General features: G+C 47.2%; 3 protein-coding genes across 9 annotated transcripts in view; 2 read left to right on the plus strand and 1 right to left on the minus strand.

The window, feature by feature from the left end:
- The window catches only part of LOC125686461 (mesoderm induction early response protein 3-like), a 296,480-nt gene that overhangs the window by 75,947 nt on the left and 201,851 nt on the right, over window positions 1-18,682 (minus strand). The window lies entirely within an intron of this gene.
- LOC125686464 (uncharacterized) overlaps window positions 1-18,682 on the plus strand; it is a 91,334-nt gene that overhangs the window by 45,727 nt on the left and 26,925 nt on the right. The window contains exon 2 of one of the 2 annotated variants that reach the window (XR_007373805.1): window positions 16,401-18,079. Coding sequence is in view for 1 of the 2 variants with exons in the window: in XM_048930456.1 (XP_048786413.1) it covers window positions 16,401-17,168 (768 nt within the window). In the remaining variant the exon portion in view is untranslated. Of the gene's footprint in view, window positions 1-16,400; window positions 18,088-18,682 lie in introns of those variants that run through there. The other variant, XM_048930456.1, reaches the window with a different exon arrangement.
- The window catches only part of LOC125686467 (uncharacterized), a 144,983-nt gene continuing 139,043 nt past the window's right edge, over window positions 12,743-18,682 (plus strand). Inside the window, exon 1 of the mRNA XM_048930459.1 lies at window positions 12,743-15,707. Coding sequence (XP_048786416.1) covers window positions 13,016-13,975 — 960 coding nt within the window. The 5' untranslated portion in view covers window positions 12,743-13,015 and the 3' untranslated portion in view covers window positions 13,976-15,707. The remainder of the gene's footprint in view (window positions 15,708-18,682) is intronic.

Below are 18,682 nucleotides of genomic sequence, written 5' to 3' on the forward strand. Positions count from 1 at the left end.
CAGATCCGCGCCTCTGGAAAAAAAGGAAACAGGGGACCCCAAAATAATTAAAACAGCAGCAACGATCTGAGGAGAAACAAACTAATTTACTAAGTATATTGTCGGAATGCAAGATAACACACTATAATACAATATAATCAGAATTGAAGCTAATACATCAAATATAATGAGAGAGAGAGAATATGTCTGAAAGGGTGGATAGGCCTCACCACAACGCTGAGGTGAGATGCGCAGTCCAGTTGAGCAGCAGGGAGACGGGAGCAGCGCCCACAACGAAGAACAAGGGAAAAAGAGCATCAGGTGACCTTGCCAGGAGTTACATCTCCTCTCCCTGACCACAAAGTCCCCTGGGGAATGTAGTTCTTCTCTTCTGGGCAGGTACCCAGGACTTGAGCACTGACAGTTAAACTGCCAGTGCCCCACATGATGTTATGATGTGGAATACCGAAAACCAAAAATCATAAAACCATGGCATTCCACCCCTTATTCTACATCACTACATCATGCTTATTATATATACAAACAAACAGTAATTACCAAACATCAAAAACATGCACACACAAACCTATATACGTATATGGAATTACTGACTGCACTCCCTCAACATCAAATTCCCTTGTGGTACATACTGAACATCCCCACAAAACCATGACACAAAGGCTGGTGCATGATAGGGTATATGATAAATCCACTGGATGCTATGTTCTCTGGCTCAAGTATCCAAGAGTGAATTTTTGAAAAGAGTCCCACTATTGGACTCAATTCTTGATGGGGTGCCATGTCACCACAGGATTTGCCTCTCCAGACCTAATATGGTGTTTTGGGCAGTAGCATGAGATACTTCATATGTTTCAAGCCACCCAGTGGTTGCCTCCACCATGGTGAGCATATAACGTTTACCTCTGCGAGATCATGGAAAGGTGATATAATCAACCTGCCATGCCTCCCCATATTTATACTTTTGCCATCGCCCTTCCTCCCAGAGAGGTTTCATCCTCTTGGCTTGTTTGATGATGGCACATGTTTCACAGTTATGAATAACCTGTGCAATGGCATCCATAGTTAAGTCCACCCCTCGGTCTCTAGCCCATTTGTATGTTGCATCTCTTCCTTGATGGCCTGAGGTCTCATGGGCCCATCAAGCTAGAAATAATTCACCCTTGTTCTGCCAGTCCAGGTCTATTTGAGCCACCTCAATTCTGGCAGCTCGATCTACTTGATGGTTATTTTGCTGTTCTTCAGTAGCCCGACACAGTTCAGCAGCCCAAATAGGTTCACCCCTTCATTGCCAGTTATTTTGCTCCCACTGCTGTAACCACCCCCATAAGGCATTTGCTACCATCCATGAGTCAGTGTAGAGATAGAGCATTGGCCACCTCTCCCGTTCAGCAACATCCGAGGCCAGTTGGACAGCCTTTACCTCTGCAAATTGGCTTGATTCGCCTTTCCCTTCAGTGGCCACTGCTACTTGTCATGTGAGGCTCCACAGCAGATTTCCATCTGCAATGCTTTCCCACAGTACGACACGATCCATCTGTGAACAGGGCATATTTCTATTCATTTTCTGGTAGTTCATTGTATGGTAGGGCCTCTTTAGCACGTGATACTTCTTCTCCTGGTGGTGTTCCAAACTTTTTGCCTTCAGGCCAGTCCATGATGACCTCTCGGATCCCTGGATGGCTGAGGTTCCCCATCCGCGCTTGCTGCATAATCAACGCAATCCACTTACTCCAAGTATCATCAGTACCAGGATGGGTGGAGGGAAACTGTCCCTTGAACACCCAGTTCAGCACTGGCAGTCGAGGTGCCAGAAGAAGCTGTGTTTCAGTACCGACTACTTTGGAAGCAGCTTGAACCCCCTCATAAGCGGCTAAGATCTCCTTCTCAGTTGGAGTGTAGCCCTCTTCTGACCCCCTGTAGGCTCAACTCCAGAATCCCAGGGGTCGGCCTCGGGTCTCTCCTGAGGCTCTTTGCCACAAACTCCAAGTGGGACCGTTCTCTCCAGCAGCAGTATAGAGGATGTTCTTTATACCCTGTCCCGTCCGTACTGGCCCTAGTGCCACGGCACGGGCTATCTCCTGTTTAATCTGTTCAAAAGCCTGCTGCTGCTCAGGGCCCCATGTAAACTAATTTCTCATTCGCGTCACATAATAAAGGGGGCTTACAATGAGACTGTAGTTTGGAACATGCATTCTCCAAAAGCCCACTGCACCCAGAAAAGATTGTGTCTCTCTTTTGCTAGTGGGTGGAGACATAGCAGTGATTTTGTCGATCACATCTGTCGGGATGTGACGACGGCCATCTTGCCACTTTATAACTAGGAACTGAATCTCCTGGGCAGGTCCTTTCACTTTGCTTCGCTTAATAGCAAAACCAGCACTCAGAAGAATTTTGATAATTCTCCCTCCTTTTGTGAAGACTTCTTCTGCTGTATCGCCCCACACAATGATGTCATCAATGTACTGCAGGTGCTCAGGAGCACTGCCCTGTTCCAATACAGTTTGGATCAACCCATGGCAAATGGTCGGGCTGTGTTTCCACCCCTGGGGCAAACGGTTCCAGGTATACTGAATGCCCCTCCATGTGAAAGCAAACTGTGGCTTACATTCTTTGGCCAAAGGAATGGAAAAGAAGGCATTAGCAATGTCAATGGTGGCATACCATTTGGCCGCTTTTGACTCCAGTTCATACTGGAGTTCTAACATGTCCGGCACAGCAGCACTCAGTGGGGGTGTGACTTCATTCAGGCCACGGTAGTCCACCGTCAGCCTCCATTCTCCACTGGCTTTACGCACTGGCCATATGGGGCTGTTAAAAGGCGAGCGAGTTTTGCTGATCACTCCCTGGCTCTCTAGTTGACGAATCAACTTATGAATGGGGAGCAAAGAATCCCTGTTGGTGCGGTACTGCCGCCTGTGCACCGTTTTTGTAGCAATCGGTACCTGTTGCTCTTTTACTTGCAGCAGCCCCACAACAGACGGATCTTCTGACAGGCCAGGCAAAACAGACAGCTGCTTAATGTTGTCTGTGTCCACAGCAGCTATTCCAAAGGCCCATCGATACCCCTTAGGATCCTTGAAATGCCCCCTTCTGAGATAATCAATACCTAGTATACATGGAGCCCCTGGGCCCGTCACAATAGGATGTTTTTGCCAGTCCTTACCAGTGAGGCTTATCTCAGCCTCCAACACAGTCAATTCTTGAGAGCCCCCGGTTACTATAGAAATATGGATTGATTCTGTCCCTTCATGACTCGAGGGCATCAGAGTGCACTGTGCACCAGTGTCCACCAGGGCTTTATATTTCAGTGGTTCTGATGTGCCAGGCCATTTCCTGATCACTCCCTGACTCTCCAGTTGACGAATCAACTTATGAATGGGGAGCAAAGAATCCCTGTTGGCGCAGTTCTGCCGTCTGTGCACTGTTTCTGTAGCAATCGGTACCTGTTGCTCTTTCACTCATAGCAACCCCACAACAGACGGATCTTCTGATAGGCCAGGCAAAACAGACAACTGCTTAACACCTTCTGTGTCTACAGCAGCTATTCCCAAGGCCCATCAATACCCTTTGGGATCCTTAAAATATACCCCTTCTGAGGTAATCAATACCAAGTATACATGGAGCCCCTGGGCCAGTCATAATAGGGTGCTTTTGCCTGTCTGTACCAGTGAGGCTGATTTCGGCCTCCAACATAGTCAGCTCTTGGAAACCGCCAGTCACCCCATGAATATAAATTGATTCTCTCCCTTGGTGACTCAAGGACATTAGAGTGCACTGTACACCAGTGTCTACCAGGGCCTTATATTTCTGTGGTTCTGATGTGCCAGGCCATCGAATCCACACAGTCCAATAAACTCTGTTATCCCTTCCCCCCCTGGCTGGGAGCAGGGCCCCTCTATTTGTTACCTCCGTTGTCTGCAGCAACTGGAGGAATCAACTTTTTGGAGAAGATCACCTTGGTGGTTTATTTGTCTTATAATTCTTTTACCCGTGCTTGAAGTGCAGGAGTAGGTTGCTTATGCCAGTTCTTCATATCTTCTCCATGGTCACGTGGGTAATGCCACAAGGCAAAACATGACGTAGTCTTACTGTTGTCACTTGCTCAAGCAGGAGGACGTCTTCTTTTGATAGCTGAGACGTTGGATGACACTGGCTGGGAGGAAACCAAGTTGATCAGCCCCTCCAGTAGGCTGTTTTGAGAATTCTGATCTCCATTCATCAGCATTGGGCATGGTAGACAGTTTGTCTATTATATCTTTTTGTTTGCTCTCCATTCTGTTCAGCTTTTCAGCTACCTTTGCAATGGCTGAGACACAAACTCGTAGACGGCTTAAATGTAGCTCAAAGTCTTGAAGTTTCTTAATCAGTTCATTTATAAGGGGTCTCCTTTCCCCTCTGCCATACATTGCTGCAAATGTACTGGTGTACCTTTCTGGTGCAGTCTTTGTGAATGTATGCCATGTTTTTGGTGTACACCTGACTCTCAGGATCATGCTCTTGGTCTGGATCATCAGGAATGAAATCAGGGCTATGTAGCGTTTTCATCACAGTGTATTCTCTTAAATAACAGATGCCTTCTTCCATATCAGCCCATTCCTTTTTCTCAGGCATCAGATCGTCTTTGAAGGGGTATCTTTCTTTTACAGCTAACAACATCCGCTTCCTGAGGGTGAAGGCCTGGTTCTGGCATGTACCAACGCCTCTGTCAATGGCTGAGTCCCTCGCAATGCCTCCCAATTGGCGAGCTTCTCTACTATCTAGCCACACACTGTTGGCCCCATTGTCCCAGCATCCAAGTAACCAAGTGGCAATAGGCTCATTTGGGTGACGTGAGAAGTCTTTTCTCAGACTTCAAATTTCATTCATTTTCAGAGATCGATCCACAAAGGTAACAATATCTTGCTCACCTCTTACTCTTTCAGGACTTCTTTTTGCCCTCGTAGGCATTGGTGACTGCAGTCTTATTGAGGGTCCGAACCCTGGACCCCCTGACTCAGGTATGCTTCTCCTGGATCTCAGAGCCACTCCTCTGGACCTCTTTCCTCTTCTTCTCTTACAGGGACTGCTTGGTCTACTTTCCCCTCCTCTACTTTTTTCTGTTCTAACTGAGTCATGATTTGTTTCGTTTTCTGTCCTCTTACAATGGCATTTGACATCAATTGTGGTGCCTGCTGTAGTTGATCTGGTTGGTCAGTTCCGATGCTCTCACTCTCCAGCTAAGCTTGGAGTCTGTTTCGTTCGATTTTGAGGTTATTTTGTTCAGAATCGAGCATGGCTTGATAAGTCTGAATTCTGTTTAGTTCAATTTGGAGACTGAATTTTGCGTGCTGGAAAGCATCTCACTTAGTTCAGAGTATGTCCCGTTCGATTATGAGGATGTGTGTGTTGGACCGGAGGGCATCTCATTCAGACCTGAGGGTGTCTTGTTGAAATTGAAGGTTGTCAAGTTTGGATTGCTGGGTGTCTCTCTGCATTTGGAGGGCATCTCTCTCGTATTGGTGGTCTTTTCTCTCTACTAGGGGACTCTCGCTCAGCCCAGAGATTCTCCCTCTCGTCTTGGAGTCTCTCCTGGAAACTCTCCTTTTCAGCTTGGAGACTCTCTCGCTCATTTTGTACTGTCTCCCTGAGACTCTAACTTTCAGCTCTCAAGCACTCTCTCTCTATTTCAGAAACTCTCTCCCTCTCTGGGATAGTATTCAATAAGGCCCGATAAGCATTAGCCAGGCCCCAAATCATTTGTGCCTCCTCAGATCTGCCTGAGCCGCAACTTTCCTGTCTCCGATAAATGCTCTCAGGGTCTTTCAGGTGTTCAGGAGTAAAGTTCCATGACACTGAAGATCTCCATCTGTCTGAAGTCTCTCCCAGGCCTCTCCACACTCCCTGCCACTCAGTATTCTTTGGTTCTGGGTAAGGCTTACTCAGAATATGATAAATCCAGATAGTGAGTGAAGTAAGTAAAATAACGAACAGTACATTCAGGGAGATTAACAGCGTGATCCTACGAACATTCAAAAAATGCATAAAGGATTCAAAGGAAAGACAGGGAACCTGCTTAAAAATCACAAGTTCTGTAAAATTAGCAGCTCCCTCTGCAAACAGGTTTAAAAGAGAGAAGGGCAGGGGAAAAAGGGGGACCTGCGCAGACTCAGATGACACGGGAAGTATCGTGGAGACAGAAGGGGTGCCTCTAGACCCCCGCCCACTCCAGGCACTCACATACTCATGTAGCTCACCCATTGGTTCAGGCTGTGACCTTGGATTCCACTACACTCTCTTTGTTCCTTTCCCCCTCCCCCCCACTTTTTTGGGGCAGGTGGGCCTGTGGGCCTGCTGTCTCCCTGTCACCAACACAGATAGATCTAGAGATAACTCCATGACAGTTACGGGTGGAGAATGCAGGCAATCTGAACTGAATCTGAACGTTTTAACATTAGCAGAAAAGAAGGGATTTCTTAAAGTCAGAGAGTCGCAGAGCACTGTAGCTAGCTTTGACCTTCATAGATTAGATTACAGGCTGGGTGGTCTGCCAAACTCTGGACACTGTAGTGAACCTTTTTCCTTTTATTACATGCCAGCTATGAATCTGTTCTTCATTTTTGGAGCGCTGTATAAAGGATTAAAGGCCTTAATGTTTTATGGAACATACTGGTTTCTTATTAAGTTTAAGAGGGGTCTGGAGCACAAGTCTTATGAGGAGTGGTTGAGGGAGATGGGATTGTTTAGTCTGGAGAAGAGGTTCAGGGGAGACCTCAGTGCACTCTACTACCTCCTGAAGGGAGGTTGTGGTGAAGAGGGATTTGGCCTCTTCTCCCAGGCAACGAGCAGGACACGGGGTAATGGCCGCAAGTTGTATCAGGGGAAGTTTGGATTAGACATAAGGAAGAACTATTTCTCTCAGAGAGTGGTCAGGCACTGGAATGGCTGCCCAGGGAGGTGGTGGAGTCGCCGTCCCTGGCAGTGTTCAAGAGGTATCTGGACGATGTGCTGCGTGATATGGTTTAGTACTAGTGGTGGCAATGGTGATGAGGAGACGGTTGGACTAGATGATCTTACAGGTCGTTTCCAACCTTGTGATTCTGTGATTCTGTGATTATTTTCTGTTTTGGAGTTGCATACATATATAAGCCATTAAGAGCACTGATGGAGACACCTGCCTGGTACCTATATGCAATGTTGTATGATTTGAATATTGACAATTACATCCCAGAGGGAGTAGCTGATTTTACAAACAATGTGATGTTTAGACGGGTTTCCAGGTTCTCTTCTCAGTTCCTTATGCATTTTTGGAATGCTGAATTAATGATCATGATATCAATCTCCCTGAATGTATTCCTCTTCATTTACATTATCTGGTGTCAATGGTTTACAGGCTGGTTTGGCCTGGTTCCGTGACTAGTGGGATGGGGGGGGGACCCATGGACCCACACCCCAGGAAAGGGGAAAGGGGAAAAAGGGTAAGGGTAGGGAGATGGGACTAAAAACAAAACAGCAGCAATGATTTGAGGAGCAAAGCTGATTTACTAAAAAAGATATCAGAATGCAAGATAATACAATATAATTGAAATTGAAGCTAATAATTAAAATAAACTGAGAGTGTCCAAAAAAAACCAAAGACCTTACTCTAAATCTGGAGGTGAGACGTCTAGCCAGGATGAGCAGAAAGGGAAAAAGAGGACGTCTCGTGATCTGTGAACAGTTTTACCTTTCCTGCTGAATGGAAAACAGAAACAGAGCAACGCAAAGTCCACTGGGGTACTGTCATGGTTTTATAACAATCAGAATGACTTGTGCCCCACGAGAGAGGTGCCAGGGATGGGGTTTACTGTATGCCACACCTCCCATGCCCCAGCATGGGGTGGATATTTGGCACTGGCCTCAGGGGGCCCAAGTCATTCTGATTGAGGCCCAGCCTGTGGACAGTATGAGGCCAGTAGCGGCACCCCAAAGCACCGGGCCCAGAAGCCTCAGAGTTGGGTTACTTGGGAATGCAGCCCAAAATGGGTGGTAAACTACATCTAAGGATAAATACCGGCAGGGAAAGAATCAATTTATATTTCTGGAGTGTATGGGGGCTCTCAAGGACTGACTGTGCTGGAAGCTGAAATAAGCCTCACTGGTAACAACTGGAAAAAGCATCTTATTCTGACTGGCCCAGGAGCTCCATGTATACTTGGTATCGATTACCTAAGCAGGGGGTATTTTAAGGATATCAAGGGGTAATGATGGACCTTTAGAATAGCTGCTGTAGACACAAAAGATGTTAAGCAACAGTCTGTTTTGCCTGGCCTGTCAGAACATCTGTCTGTTGTGGGGTTGCTACGAGTAAAAAAACAACAGGTACTGATTGCTGCAAAAATGGTGCACAGATGATAGTACCACACAAATAGGGATTCCTTGCTCCCCATTCATAAGTTAGTTTGTCAACTGTCTTGTCATGGTTTTGTGATTTCTGGTTTTTGGTATTCCGCATCATAACATCATGTGGGGCACTGGGAGTTTAACTGTTAATGCTCAAGTCCTGGGTACCTGCCCAGAAGAGAAGAAGAACTACATTCCCCAGGGGACTTTGTGGTCAGGGAGAGGAGATGTAACTCCTGGCAAGGTCACCTGATGCTCTTTTTTCGCTTGTTCTTCGTTGTGGGCGCTGCTCCCGTCTCCCTGCTGCTCAACTGGACTGTGCATCTCACCTCAGCATTGTGGTGAGGCCTATCCACCTTTCGGACATTCTCTCTCTCTCATTATATTTGATGTATTAGCTTCAATTCTGATTATATTGAATTATAGTGTTATCTTGCATTCCGACAATATACTTAGTAAATTAGTTTGTTTCTCCTCAGATCGTTGCTGCTATTTTTAATTATTTTGGGGTCCCGTTTCCCTTTTCCGGAGGCGTGGATCTGAGGATCCCTCTGCCCCGCTCGTCACGGAACCGGGCTGAACCAGCCTGTAAACCGTTGATATTCTTGGTGGAGAATGCGGGCAACGGTTGTTTTTTAGCTTTTTAGAGTGAATCTCTCTCTGCTCTCGGAGAGCTTCGTTGGGAAAGTTTATCTTTTTCACCGGTGCTCACTGAAAACTTGACCTTGAAAGTCCAGGCGGACTGCCAGTGTTCTGGGATATTTGTAAACTTTGAGCACTGCTATCTTGCTTCTATAAAGAGAGAAAAAAAAATAATAAATCTGTTTTCTCTTTTAAACCTGTTTGCAGAGGGAGCTGCTAATTTCACAGAACATAGGATTTTTAAGCAGGCTCCCAGTCTCTCCTTCGAATCCTTTATGCAGTTTTTGAATGCTCACCTGATGGCATTGTTAATCTCCCTGAATTTACTGTTCATTATTTCAGTCAGTACTTGTATTTATTGTATTTTGAGGAAGCCTTCCCCAAAACCAGAGACTACTGAATGGCAGGGAGTGTGGAGAGGCTTGGGAGAGATTTTAGAGAGATAGAAATCTTCGGTGTCATGGAAATTTACTCCTGAACACCTGAAAGACTCTGAGAGCTTAAACATATATTTGAGACAGGAATCATAGAATCATAGAATCATAGAATCACTAAGGTTGGAAAAGACCTAAAAGATCACCCAGTCCAACCGTTCACCTATTCCCAATAGCTCCCACTAAACCATGTCCCTCAACACAACATCCAGCCTTTCCTTGAACACCCCCAGGCTCGGTGACTCCACCACCTCCCTGGGCAGTCCATTCCAGTGCCTGACCACCCTTTCTGAAAAGTAATACTTCCTCATGTCCAGCCTGAATCTCCCCTGGCGTAGCTTGAAACCATTCCCCCTGGTCCTATCACTAATGACACGAGAGAAGAGGCCGACCCCCAGCTCACTACAATCTCCCTTCAGGAAGTTACAGAGAGCAATAAGGTCTCCCCTGAGCCTCCTCTTCTCCAGGCTGAACATTCCCAGCTCCTTCAGCCTCTCCTCATATGGCCTGTGTTCCAGACCCCTCACCAGCTTCGTTGCCCTTCTTTGAACACGTTCCAGGGCCTCAATATCTTTCTTGCAGTGAGGGGCCCAAAACTGGACACAGTACTCCAGGTGCGGCCTCACGAGTGCTGAATATAGGGGAACAATCACCTCTCTGCTCCTGCTTGCAACACTGTTTCTGATGCAAGCCAGGATGCCATTGGCCTTCTTGGCCACCTGGGCACACTGTCGGCTCATGTTCAGCCGAGCATCAATCAATACCCCCAGGTCCATTTCCTCTACGCAGTCCTCCAGCCACACCGCCCCAAGCCTGTAGCGTCGCCTGGGGTTGTTGTGGCCGAAGTGCAGGACCCGGCATTTGGCCTTGTTGAAACTCATCCCATTGGCTCCAGCCCAGCTCTCCAGCCTGTCCAGATCCCTCTGTAGGGCCTCGCTACCCCCAGGCAGATCCACACTTCCAGCCAATTTGGTGTCATCTGTGAATTTACTGAGGGTGCACTCGATGCCCTCATCCAAGTCATCAATAAAGATATTGAAGAGGACAGGCCCCAGCGCCGACCCCTGGGGAACACCACTCACGACTGGTCGCCAGCTGGATTTGACTCCATTCACCACCACTCTCTGTGCCCGGCCCTCCAGCCAGCTCCTTACCCAGCCAAGAGTGTACCCATCCAAGCCTCTGGCTGCCAGCTTCTGCAGGAGAATGCTGTGGGAGACAGTGTCAAAGGCTTTGCTGAAGTCTAGGTAGACCACATCAACAGCCTTTCCTTCATCCACCAGATGGGTCACTAGATCATAGAAGGAGATCAGGTTGGTCAAACAGGACCTGCCCTTCATGAACCCATGCTGGCTAGGCCTGATCCCCCGGTCACCCTGCACATGCCGCATGATCTCCCTCAAGACGATCTGCTCCATAACCTTCCCTGGCACCGAGGTCAGGCTGACAGGCCTGTAGTTCCCCGGATCCTCCTTATGACCTTTCTTATAAATGGGAGTCACATTGGCAAGCCTCCAGTCTTCTGGGACCTCACCAGTCAACAAGGAGCGCTGACAGATGATGGAAAGCGGCTCAGATATCACCTCCGCCAGTTCCCTCAGCACTCTCGGGTGGATCTCATCTGGCCCCATCGACTTGTGACAGTCCAGCTGGAGCAGTAGGTCTCTGACTGTTTCTTTCAGAATCACAGGGGGGTTAGTGTGCTCCCCGGCCGAGATTACCAGGTCAGAAAGAGGGGTATCCTGAGGATAACTGGTCTGACTTTTAAAGACAGACGTAAAGAAGGCATTCAGAACCTCCGCCTTTTCCTTATCCTCAGTGGTCACATTCCCAGCCTCATCCAATCAATGTTGCGGCTCAGGCAGATCTGAGGAGGCACAAATGATTTGGGGCCTGGCTAATGCTTTTCGGGCCTTATTGAATGTCATGGTTCTATGTTTTTTTTGTTTTTGGGTTTCAGTATTCCACATGAAAACATCATGTAGTGTACAGGGCATTAAAGTGTCACTGCCCCAATCCCAGGTACCTATCCCTGTACATTACAGCAGTCACGGGATCTGGCCCTTCCGGGTGGGGGGGGGCGCTCTCTTGATGCCTTGCAGTGGGTGCTAGAGGGTGCTTTCCTAGCTGTTCCAAGCTTTTCAGGTTTGACTCGGTCCCGGGAACTCTCTCTCTCTCTCATCTTGTCGGATTTATTAATCTCAATTTCAATTAAATTGTATTATATTGTGTTATCTTGTATTCCGGTATTATAGTAAAATAAGTTTTCCTCCATAGATCGTTGCCGCTGCTCTTTTCCTCCCTTCCTTCCTTCCCATTTTTTGTGGGACTGGAGTGGGGGGGGAGGGCAGAGGCCTGTCGCCCCTGTCACGGACATAGATTGATCTGCTCAACTCCGTGACAGATTTTTGGCGCCCAACATGGGGCTCGATGCTTTTTAGCTTTTAGAACGAATCTCTTTTTCTCTCTGCTCTTAGAGAGCTTCGTTAGGGAGCACTGTCAGTAGTTCAGGTTTCTGTGCTGGAAAACCTGACCTTGAAAGATTAGGCATACTGCCAGTGTTCTGGGATATTTGTAAACTTTGAGCACTACTTAGTCTGGGTAGTACCTTTTTTTTCTTTTTTTTTTTCCCTCCTCTTGTTAGCTTCAACTCATTAACCCCTTTTTAGCACGCACCAGCGATGAACCCACTCGTTATCGTGGGGGTGCTGGGTAAAGGATTTAAAGCAATGGTGTTACTCACAACCTACTGGCCAATAATCCATCTCACACTTGTGTGTTGTGGAATTGCATTCATATATAACTACCTAATGGCACTGATGGAGACACCTATATTTTACCTACATGCAATGTGGTATGATTTGAATTTTGACATTTACATCCCAGAAGGAATGGCTAATTTTACAAACAACACAATGTTCAGACCAGTCTCTGGGTTTTCTTCTCGGTTTGTCAAACGTTTTTCGAATCTTGAATTAATACTCATGTTGGTGTGCGTGTCATTAATTTTCCTGAATGTACTCCAACGCATTTGTAATAAGAAGTCTCCTCCAAAACTAGAGAATGATGATTGGCAGGGAATATGGAGAGGTTTAGGAAAGGTCTTAGAAGCATGGGGACCCGCAGTGTCATGGGATTTTACTCTTGAACACCTGTGGGATCCTGAGAAACTAAGCCAGTATTTGAGTCAGGGACTATGCGGCTTACATAAATCTAAGGAGGTACAACTTATTTGGGGTTTGGCTTGTGCTTACCGTGCCCTATATAATACCATTCTGGAGAGAGAGAGTTTCCGACCTGAGGTTCAAGCCAAAGGGGAAAATCCCCAAGTCAAATCTAAGCAATCACAGGAGACACCAGTAACAATACCAGTTGCTCCAGTGGATGGCATGAAATGGAAACGAGTGTCTTCGCGTCTTGAATGAAAAAGAGAAGTAGAGGAGGAGGAGGTAGAGGAAGATCCGGGTGAGGGGCCCTCCTCAGAACCACCACCATTGCAAAAGGCAAAAGCGAAAACTAAGAGACATGCAGAAGAGAGTGATGAAGAGGAAGTCTCTATTACTACTCGCCGGCCTCTAAAGATGACTGAAATCCAAGGTTCAAGAAAGGAGTTTACACGGCGCCTGAATGAAAGTCTTGTTTCCTGGTTGGTTCGCTGTTGGGACAGTGGGGCCCATAGCTTGTCTCTAGATGGTAATGAAGCTCGCCAACTAGGTGCCATTGCCAGAGATCCAGCTATTGATAGAGGAATTAGTCGATGTTTGGATGAGGCTGCCTCCCTCTGGGAACGAGTGTTAATAGCCGTGAAGGAAAAGTATCCCTTCAAAAATGGCTTGAAGATTGCGATGAAAAAATGGGATACAGTTGAAAAGGGTATCCAGTATTTGAGGGAAATAGTCATGGTGGAAATGTTGTATGAACCTGACTTTGTTCCTAACCACCCACACCAAGACCGCGACCCTGAAAAAGTGAGGGCAACACCTGAGATATGGCAGAAACTCATGACAACAGCACCGGATAAATATGCCGCTACACTAACGTCAGCATGTGACAGATACCAGGAACAACAGAGAACGCCCTTAGTTTATGAATTAATTGTTACGCTCCAAAACTACGAACAATTGCTGTCCCCAATTCATGCTGCCGTTGCTGCTATATCAAAAATGATGGAGCAAGTGTCTCAACTGATTAACCGTGACAAGCCTGTAGCAGTATCAGAGACGCTTGATGAAGATCAGGATAATCAAATGAGTCTAATGAAGGAGATGAAGGAGATGATGCGAGCCCACCTAACTAAAGACTATGATCCTTCCTTCTCATGTGCACTATCAAAAATCTCAGCTGTTAGAGGCAGACGCTCTCCGGCTCAAGTAAGGGATAATACACCGCAAATTGCCTTATGGTATTACCTACGTGACCATGGAGAAGACATGAGGAAGTGGCACCGTGAACCTACTCCTGTACTACGAGCCCGAGTGAGAGAATTACAAGGCAGATCAACCACCAGTGCAATTGCTCCAGTTACCACAGGTAATGGATAAAGGGGCCCTGCCCTCAGTCAGGGGGGGAAAGGGATAATAGAGTATATTGGACTGTGTGGATTCGATGGCCTGGCACATCAGAACCACTGAAATATAAGGCACTGGTGGACACTGGTGCACAGTGCACTCTGATGCCCTCGAGTCATGAAGGGACAGAATCAATCCATATTTCTGGAGTGACCGGGGGCTCTCAAGAATTGACTGTGTTGGAGGCTGAGAGAAGCCTCACTGGTAAGGACTGGCAAAAACATCCTATTGTGACGGGCCCAGGGGCTCCATGTATACTAGGTATTGATTATCTCAGAAGGGGGCATTTCAAGGATCCTAAGGGGTATCGATGGGCCTTTGGAATAGCTGCTGTGGACACAGACAACATTAAGCAGTTGTCTGTTTTGCCTGGCCTGTCAGGAGATCCGTCTGTTGTGGGGCTGCTGCGAGTAAAAGAGCAACAGGTACCGATTGCCATAAAAATGGTGCACAGGCGTCAGTACTGCACCAACAGGGATTCTTTGCTCCCCATTCATAAGTTAATTCGTCAACTAGAGAGCCAGGGAGTGATCAGCAAAACTCACTCGCCTTTTAACAGCCCCATATGGCCAGTGCGTAAAGCCAGTGGAGAATGGAGGCTGACGGTGGACTACCGTGGCCTGAATGAAGTCACACCCCCACTGAGTGCTGCTGTGCCGGACATGTTAGAACTCCAGTATGAACTGGAGTCAAAAGCGGCCAAATGGTATGCCACCATTGACATTGCTAATGCCTTCTTTTCCATTCCTTTGGCCAAAGAATGTAAGCCACAGTTTGCTTTCACATGGTGGGGCGTTCGGTATACCTGGAACCGTTTGCCCCAGGGGTGGAAACACAGCCCGACCATTTGCCATGGGTTGATCCAAACTGTATTGGAACAGGGCAGTGCTCTTGAGCATCTGCAGTGCATTGATGACATCATTGTGTGGGGCGATACAGCAGAAGAAGTCTTTACAAAAGGAGAGCGAATGATCCAAATTCTTCTGAGTGCTGGTTTTGCTATGAAGCGAAGCAAAGTGAAAGGACCTCCCAGCAGATTCAGTTCCTAGGCATAAAGTGGCAAGATGGCCATCGTCACATCCCGACAGATGTGATCGACAAAATCACTGCTATGTCTCCACCCACTTGCAAAAGAGAGACACAATCTTTTCTGGGTGCAGTGGGCTTTGGGTGAATGCATGTTCCAAACTACAGCCTCATTGTAAGCCCCCTTTATCATGTGACGCGAATGAGAAATGAGTTTACATGGGGCCCTGAGCAGCAGCAGGCTTTTGAACAGATTAAACAGGAGATAGCCCGTGCTGTGGCCCTAGGGCCAGTACGGACGGGACAGGGTATAAAGAACATCCTCTATACTGCTGCTGGAGAGAACGGTCCCACTTGGAGTTTGTGGCAAAGACCCTCAGGAGAGACCCGAGGCCAACCCCTGGGATTCTGGAGTTGAGCCTACAGGGGGTCAGAAGAGGGCTACACTCCAACTGAGAAGGAGATCTTAGCCGCTTATGAGGGGGTTCAAGCTGCTTCCAAAGTAGTCGGTACTGAAACACAGCTTCTTCTGGCACCTCGACTGCCAGTGCTGAACTGGGTGTTCAAGGGAAAGGTTCCCTCCACCCATCATGCTACTGATTCCACTTGGAGTAAGTGGATTGCACTGATTACACAACGAGCACGGATGGGGAACCTCAGCCGTCCAGGAATCCTAGAGGTGATCATGGACTGGCCTGAAGGTAAAAAGTTTGGAACACCACCAGCAGAAGAAGTATCACGTGCTAAAGAAGCCCCACCATACAATGAACTACCAGAAAATGAATAGAAATATGCCCTGTTCACAGATGGATCGTGTCGTATTGTGGGAAAGCATCGCAGATGGAAATCTGCTGTGTGGAGCCCCACACGACAAGTAGCAGAGGCCACTGAAGGGAAAGGAGAATCAAGCCAATTTGCAGAGGTAAAGGCTGTCCAACTGGCCTTAGATGTTGCTGAACGGGAGAGGTGGCCAATGCTCTATCTTTACACTGACTCATGGATGGTAGCAAATGCCTTATGGGGGTGGTTACAGCAGTGGGAGCAAAATAACTGGCAAAGAAGGGGTAAACCTATTTGGGCTGCTGAACTGTGGAAAGACATTGCTGCCTGAACAAAGAATATGGTTGTGAAGGTGCGCCATGTAGATGCTCATGTGCCCAAGAGTCGGGCTACTGAAGAACAGCAAAATAACCATCAGGTAGATCGAGCTGCCAAAATTGAGGTGGCTCAAATAGACCTGGACTGGCAGAACAAGGGTGAGTTATTTCTGGCTCGGTGGGCCCATGAGACCTCAGGTCATCAAGGGAGAGATGCAGTATACAAATAGGCTAGAGACCGAGGGGTGGACTTAACTATGGATGCCATTGCACAGGTTATTCATAACTGTGAAACATGTGCCATCATCAAACAAGCCAAGAGGATGAAACCTCTGTGGGAGGAAGGGCGATGGCAAAAGTACAAATATGGGGAGGCATGGCAGGTTGATTATATCACCTTGCCACGATCTCGCAATAGTAAGCATTATGTGCTTACTATGGTGGAGGCAACCACTGGGTGGCTTGAAACATATGCAGTACCCCATGCTACTGCCCGAAACACCATACTGGGTACCATAGTGGGTCTCGAGAAACAACTCCTGTGGCGACATGGCACCCCAGAAAGGATTGAGTCTGATAATGGGACTCATTTCAAAAATTCTCTTGTAAATACTTGGGCCAAAGATCATGGCACTGAGTGGATTTACCATATTTCCTATCATGCACCAGCCTCTGGTAAAATTGAACGATACAATGGTTTGTTAAAAACGATGCTAAAAGCACTGGGTGGCGGAACATTTAAGCACTGGGAGAAGCATTTGGCAGAAGCCACCTGGTTAGTCAATACCAGAGGATCTGTCAATCGTGATGGTCCTAACCAGTGCAGTTCCCTACATACCGTAGAGGGAGATAAAGTCCCCATTGTACATGTAAAGAACATGTTAGGAAAGGCAGTTTGGGTTCTTCCAGCTTCTGGAAAGGGCAAACCTCTCCGTGGTACAGTTTTTGCCCAGGGACCAGGATCCACTTGGTGGGTAATGCAGAAGAATGGGCATGTTCAGTGTGTACCACAAGGAAACTTGATGCCGGGGGAGTGCAGTTAGTAATTCCATGTATATGTGTATAGCCATATGTGTGTAATGCATTTTAATCATTTTTTTTTGTTTGTATATATGTATATATATTTTAAGCATGATGTAACGATGTAGAATAAGGGGTGGACTGGGGTGGGGGGGGAGGGCAGAGGCCTGTCGCCCCTGTCACGGACATAGATTGATCTAGTCAACTCCTTGACATTCAATAGTATCCCAAAAAGGGAGAGAGTTTCGGAAATCGAGAGAGAGTTTCTGAGAGTTGAGAGGGAGAATCTTTGGGCTGAGCGAGAGAGTCTTTTGGCTGAGAGAAAAGACCTCCAATCTGAGAGGGATATCCTCAAGTCCGAGAGAGATGCCCTCCAAATCGAGAGACTCCCTGCAATCCCAAAGAGAGAGTCTCCAGGCTGAAAAGGATAGTCTTCTAGCCAGGAGAGAGAATCTCAAAACCTGGCAAGAGTGTCTCTGAGCTGAGAAAGAAAGTCTCCAAGCCAAAGGGAAGAATCTCCGAGCTGAGAGAAGGCATCTCCAATCTCGACAATATGCCTTCGAATCCGAGCGAGACTCCCTCCAATCCAAGTTTGACACCTTCCAATCTTAACAGGACACCCTCGAATCTGAACTAAATAATCTCATAGTCGAACAACACAGACTCCAAGAAGAGCTAGAGGGTGAGAGCATTAAAAACAACCAACCTGATCAACCGCAAGAGGCACCACAATTGATGTCAGTTGCCCCTGTAAGAGGACGGAAAATGAAACGTATCTCAACTCAGTTAGAAGAGAAGAAAGAGGAGGAAAGAGGTCCAGAGGAGTGTCTCCGAGGTCTAGGAGAAGCACCTCTGAGTCCAGGGGAGGGGCCCTCAGTAAGACCACGGTCACCAATGCCTACGAGGGCAAAAAGAAGTCCTGAAAGAGGAATAGGTGAGCAAGATATTTTTACCTTTGTTGATCGATCTCTGAAAATGAATGAAATTTGAAGTCTGAGAAAAGACTTCTCACGTCACCCAAATGAGCCTATTGCCACTTGGTTACTTGGATGCTGGGACAATGGGGCCAACAGTGTGTGGCTAGATAGTAGAGAAGCTTGCCAATTGGGTGGCATTGCTAGGGACTCAGCCATTGACAGAGGCGTTGGTACATGCCAGAACCAGGCCTTCACCCTCAGGAAGCGGATGTTGTTAGCTGTAAAAGAAAGATACCCCTTCAAAGACGATCTGATGCCTGAGAAAAAGGAATGGGCTGATATGGAAGAAGGCATCTGTTATTTGAGAGAATACACTGTGATGAAAACGCTACATAGCCCTGATTTCATTCCTGATGATCCAGACCAAGAGCATGATCCTGAGAGAGTCAGGTGTACACCAAACATGTGGCGTACATTCGCAAAGACTGCACCAGAGAGGTACGCCAGTACATTTGCAGCAATGTATGGCAGAGGGGAAAGGAGACCCCTTATAAATGAACTGATTAATAAACTTCAACTTTGAGTTACATTTGAGCCCTCTATGAGTTTGTGGTTCAGCC

This window comes from Lagopus muta, chromosome W (assembly GCF_023343835.1).
Source record: "Lagopus muta isolate bLagMut1 chromosome W, bLagMut1 primary, whole genome shotgun sequence".
In the NCBI taxonomy this organism is placed as follows: domain Eukaryota; kingdom Metazoa; phylum Chordata; class Aves; order Galliformes; family Phasianidae; genus Lagopus; species Lagopus muta.